Source organism: Peromyscus leucopus, chromosome 5 (assembly GCF_004664715.2).
Source record: "Peromyscus leucopus breed LL Stock chromosome 5, UCI_PerLeu_2.1, whole genome shotgun sequence".
In the NCBI taxonomy this organism is placed as follows: domain Eukaryota; kingdom Metazoa; phylum Chordata; class Mammalia; order Rodentia; family Cricetidae; genus Peromyscus; species Peromyscus leucopus.
Genome location: NC_051067.1, coordinates 84,269,666 through 84,275,665, shown reverse-complemented (window position 1 = coordinate 84,275,665; position 6,000 = coordinate 84,269,666). Strand labels below are relative to the sequence as shown.

General features: G+C 38.2%; 1 protein-coding gene across 3 annotated transcripts in view; it reads right to left on the bottom strand.

The window, feature by feature from the left end:
• Positions 1-973: 973 nt before the first annotated feature.
• Positions 974-6,000, bottom strand: part of Lpcat2 (lysophosphatidylcholine acyltransferase 2) — a 60,359-nt gene continuing 55,332 nt past the window's right edge. For all 3 annotated transcript variants that reach the window (XM_037206084.1, XM_028871500.2, XM_037206085.1), the window contains 2 exons: positions 5,571-5,706; positions 974-2,968 (listed from right to left, as the gene is read on the bottom strand). In XM_037206084.1, the coding sequence (XP_037061979.1) occupies positions 2,784-2,968; positions 5,571-5,706 (321 nt within the window). In that variant the 3' untranslated portion in view covers positions 974-2,783. The remainder of the gene's footprint in view (positions 2,969-5,570; positions 5,707-6,000) is intronic.

The window sequence follows — 6,000 nt, the reverse complement described above, 5'->3', positions numbered from 1 at the left end:
CACTTCCCAGAACTCACATGGAGGAAATAGAGAACTGACTCCAATAAAATTGTCCTCTGACCTCCACACAGGATGGTCACAGCATGCCTATACCCCCACTCCCAAATAAATGAATGTGGGTTTGTTTTTTGTTTTTGTTTTTGTTTGTTTGAGACAAGGTTTCTCTGTGTAGCCCTGGCTGTCCTGGAACTTGCTTTGTAGACCAGACTGGCCTTGAACTCAGAGATCCACCTGCCTCTGCCTCCCGAGTGCTGGGATTAAAGGTGTGCATCACTGCACCCAGCTGCAAATGTAATTTAAATCTATATCCATCTATAGCTATCACCACTAATTTTCACACCTGGAAAAGGAAAGTTAACCACACATAATGCAAACACCTTGGTCTCTAAGCAACTTGGTACATCATAATCTCCCAAGAGAACTATTTTGATTGAAATGCGTTTGGTTTACAAAATGTTTTAAGAAATAATATTTCTCATTTTCCCTCTACAAATTAGTATATGTGACCATATATGTGGAACTTAATTTCTAACCTTCAATCTTAGGAGGAGGAAAGCTTCTCTAAAAGAAAATTTCAGGGCAGGAAGGTCCAGGGCTGCTCAATCAGCCGAGTATTCAGCCAAGTATTCATCTGGTCAAGTCAAGCCCCTTAAGAATAACAACATGGGGCTGCAGAGCTGGCTCAGTGGGTAAGAACACTGGCTGCTCTTCTAGAGGAGCCGGGTTTGGTTCCAGCACCCACACAGTGATTAACAACCATCCATAACTCCAGGTCCAGGGGCTCCTCCTTGGCCTCCATGGGCACTGCACACACATGATGACCAGACACACATGCAGGCAAAAACATGCACATAACATAAAAAAAAAAAATCTAAAAACCACCACTACTAAAGACTCTACTTTGGGTAGAGTCTAAGTTTTTTCTGTAGAGCACAATAAAATCAATGAAAAAAATGATGAACTACATCCATAATTATGTAAATTCAAACTGTATTTTTAGTAAAAAAGTTTATTTGAGGTAAACATCATAAAACCAGAACTTTGTCGTCATCAAGTTTTACATTGCAAATTTGTTTGTTCATTGATGAAATCATAAAATAGAAATGCCATACTGACAGAAGTGGAGGTCTACAAACCAGGAAATAGTGGAATCATTTTTGAGAGCACCATAGAAAGCCTCTAACTCCTAATCTTACTCTCCCATGATTAGTAGATGAACATGTGGGCTTTCTGCGCTCACCTGAGTACATACATTCACCACAGATGGCAGGTATCACTGTAAACATTACTTAGCGTAATTAATTAGTTAAGCAATTGCTTCCGCTCTTCTAATGCCTCTTAAAATGCTTTAAGACACATGAAAAGCAAATAATTAATACACTTAAGGATAAAACTTTGTTACTCAATTATTCAAATATGTCTTTAGCCATTAACTTAGAAGACACTTGCTTCATGTGTAAAAGTAGTTCAAAATCATGGTACTTGACTAAATACAGTCTCCAACACTTTCAGGAGACTTTGGGGCCTCAAAACTAACTTTAAAACTCTAACTTAAGGTGGACTGTCTGATAGATTCTGAAACCTAGCCAGAGCAAAGAATTTGGTTTCAGAGACTGAATGCAGAATATTAACCAATTATTTTTGTACATTCTTTCAATAAATTGCTTCTTTATTCAAAACCTGAAATATAAGTGATATTAAGAGCATGAAGACATGGGTCCCAATAAAAATGGCATTTGGAGAATTTTTCACCTAACCTAGAGGGGATATGTTGCTGCTGGATTTCTGCCTGGGCATAGACTGTGGCCATACAATGACAAACTTTTTGAATCCTTGGCTGTTGGTGACACATTGGAAGCCTCTGTTTTCCATGTGAATATTTCTGACACACTCTAAAGTTTGAGAGGAAAATTAAACACAATAAAACTCTCTCTTGGATTGGATGGTACGAAATACTAATTTGACCATTATATAAATAGAACAAATCTGATTTATTTATTGGGAAAGTGCTACCTTCAGAACCATCCAACTCAAATTAAATTCAACTCTGTAGCAAACAATTCATTTTCTCATTAGGCAATCACTGTTCCCTTCAATAAGGTAATTCCCACTCAGCTTGTGGCCACAGCAGTCATTTCAAAACATGGTCCCTTCTACACTATGGATAGCGTCAAAGGATCTGCTGACCTTAGCAGGCATTTTAAAGAACCTTGCAATAGAGATACACGTCAAGGGGATTGTGTGCCCTTAGAAAATGTCATCTAGCTAAGAGTGCACTCCCCTCTCCTAGCCAGTGACCGACCGAGGAAACTGAAATTTAAATGGGAAAATAAATCTGTAAAAATAGAGATAAAAATTCTGCTATGTTTTTCAGATTCCTTATCCTTATTTTCAGAAAGGAAAGTAAACAGAGAAAACATAGTATTATTATTATGTGAAAGGGCTGAAAACCATTTGTACTTGCTAAACTCATGGCATTGATTAATGCTGGCCCATACAGAGGAAGACTAATGAGTTTATTATGAAAATTGAGCTGAAAAATTCATAAAAATATACAGCACTTATCACCAGTTAAGGCAACTGGTAAAAGCACAATATAAGACAAAAGGAATTTACTTGATATATGCAGGTTAATAAAAGTATTTTAGGAAGAAAATATGTCATTTTAGTAAAAAAGCTTTCTGTTTTGAACATCATTACTTGGTAAGTACATTTACAATATTGTCAATCAACACCTTTCCATTGGCAGGCAGAAGCACAGCTTTCCTCCCCGGGAACACAGATTAATCAGCCTTTTTGTCTGAGGTGCCCTCCTCATGGTTCTCAGGACTGACTTTATTACTAGCCACAGACCGAGCTGTCTGGACTTCATCTGGCAATGAAAATACATGGCTTGTCTGGAGGTCTAAGTACGTTGTAAATATCTTGGCATATTCTGGATGCTTTAGGGCAAAACTTTTGAATTCCTCTAGAAGAAAGAAAAAAAAATCAGTTAGGGTGTTTTTTCTTTTGGCACGATGAAACTTAACAAAAAGATCTTAATCATGCAATTATTGCAGAATCCTGTTACTCAACTCAAAAAACTGCTGATGAGAATATGAATTGTACAACTGCTCTGTAGGAGTTTTTCCAATATTTAGTCAAGCTGAAGATACATATTTTAATGACTCACTAATTCTATTTCGAGGTACACAACCTATGGAAATAGTGAACTGCACCTGGGAGACATATATGAAAACATTCATAGCAACATCATTCATAACAGGGAAAAAGGAAAATGGCTCAGATGTCTATCAGCAGCAGCAATGAATAAAACTGTAGCATATTCATGGAGCATAATGACCGCAAGGAAAGCAGGTGAGCAATGATGATGAGTTTATGACTCTACACGCTAAGTGAAAAATGCCGCTACAAAAGAACACAGATTATAAGAGCTCGTTTATATAAAGTTCAAAACCATAGACAAAACTAAAACATATCAACACTTATTTTAAGAAATACTTAAATACCTCAATTTTTTTTAAAAAAAATTTGGACTTGTATAATATTAGGGGAAGGGAGAGATTCTATGTATTCTGAAAAGAAAAAGGCTGAACTGCAAAACAAAACTAAACACTGGCCACTGGTAGATTGCCAGATTGGCCATGTCCCAGTGGATGGTCCCATACCCATGTGCATATGTGCAGAGCTAATTGGACTCAGTGGGTTATTTGGAAAAAAAAAAAAAAAAAAAAAAAGGAAGTAATGTTGGAAGGGACATGTACCAAGAGGGCCTGAAGGAAGTTACAGAAAGAGAACAAGAGGGGTGAATATGATTAAAAAAAACCAAACCTCTCTATATACATGTATGAATTTTTTCAAATAAATATATTACTTTATATATTATGATCAGAATATATTATGATCAGAATAAATCATATGAAAAAAATGTAATTAAAGGAAAAAAATTCCCTGGGACTGGTGACATGTCTCAGCAGTCAAGAGCACTTGCCCTTGCAGAGGACCTGGATTTGATTCGCAGCATCCACATGGCAGCTCATAATTGTCCATTATTCTAGTTTCAGGAGATTCGTTGCCCTGTTCTGACTTCTGTGGGCACCAGATATGCATATGGTCCACAAACATCCATATAAGTAAAAAACTCCTACACATAAAATAAATAAATCTAAAAAAAAAAAAAAACCCAAAAATAATGTAGCATAATTCTCTAACAGATTATTTAAGCTGACAAAAGTATGGCTATCTACAAATAATTTTAATAGAATTAAAATTATTATCTCTTCCAATGAAATACTTTGTCAAAATTTGGTAATTCTGGGGCTGGAGAGATGGTTCAGTGGTTCATTCCCAGCACCCACATGTAGGCTCACAACCTTCTCTAACTGCAGTTCCAGGGGATCTGATGCCCTCTTCTGACCTCCTTGGGCTCCTGCATGTACATGGTGCACATGAACTCACAGAGGCATACAAATAAACACATAAATTTTAAAAAAAAGCTTTAAAAATAGATATTTATGAGTAATAGAGAGTGTTGTGGAAGCAAATAGCCAAAGAAAATTTAGTTAACATGAGTTTTTGAAGATTCTTTTTTTAATGAACTCAAAAGATTCATGGCCCTTTGCATATAATTATCTAAAAGAGAATATGGGGCAGACAAAATGCCGGTAACTAAACACAGAGTGTATGTGACCTAATTTCCCCATCCCATGAGCATTAATAAGCTGAACCTCTGTGAACACCTTCAGAGCAATGTAATTAGGTAGTTCGTGTCCCTCAAGCCAGAGGGGAAAGTTTGGGGAAGATAAGCCAGCCTGGCATCCAGGACCACATCAAAGCTAAGCAGGAAACAACACATAGACCTCGGCACAGAGGTATGTTTCTCAAAGACTACCCTGGGAAATATAGGGAACGTGATTCAGCACCATTGTTTTCATGTAGGGTCTCGAACCATCAGGAGGAAGGAGAAGCCAATGCATGGGTCTGTGTCTATACACAGTACCACAGGCCTTCTTCTGTCATGGTCACTCCCTCATGGGGGTTGCTCTAGGATGACAAAGACAAAGGCTGCCCATGTTTACATGAACTACTACATGGAATCTCAGTCAAGATTCTGCTATTGCTGCTGTCAGTGCCTTGCTCCACACTCCTCCGCTACAATTACAGCCTAGCTTGACTGGCTTACTCAGGGCAGCCTGGCCACACTCACAGCAGATATAAAAGGCACTGAGATGTAGTCAATGGTCCAGGCTCTACTGCCAGACTCTTTGAATCCTGGCTCTGACCATCTTCAGGTGGACAGTCTTCAGAAAGTTACTTTGTTCTTTGCCAAACACAGATATGAAAAAAGCAGGATACTGATTAAACAAGTTTATATACACAAAACATAAAAAAGTAACTGGTGTGTAAGTTTTCAATAGTTAGCTATTACTATCACCATCATAACAATATTACAGTCATCATCATTGCTATTACCAATGATTAGCCAAGGGAAACACACTCATCTGACTCTCAGTTAGTAGCTTGGATGCTCTTCTCATGAATGAATGGGGATTTGGGGATTGCTTACTCACCATAGGAAACAGAGTCCCCCTGGGCAATTTCCCTGAAGAGACCAGAAACTTCAAGGTCAGGCACTCCAAGAGAAGCCTGCAGAATGGTGCAGAATTCCTCTTCTGTTATGTAGCCATCCTCATCAACATCAAAGAGCTGCAAGGGAAACAGCACACAGAGGTAGGGCCCTGAAGCCTACTGTGTTGAACTGCATTGGAAAGTAACATCTTTAATGATGGAAATAGTTACATGTATAGTTACAGACACATACATAATGTATATGCATGTGAGGGGGGCAGGGAGAGAACAGTCTCTGCTACTCTTAGAAGACTTAAAAACCGACACTAGTTTGGTAATGGAAAGAGACAGAATTAGAATAGGGGCCGTGCCAATGGTGCATAGTAAAAGACATGGGAGCCCTGGAGGGACATGATGACTCTTACCCTGAGA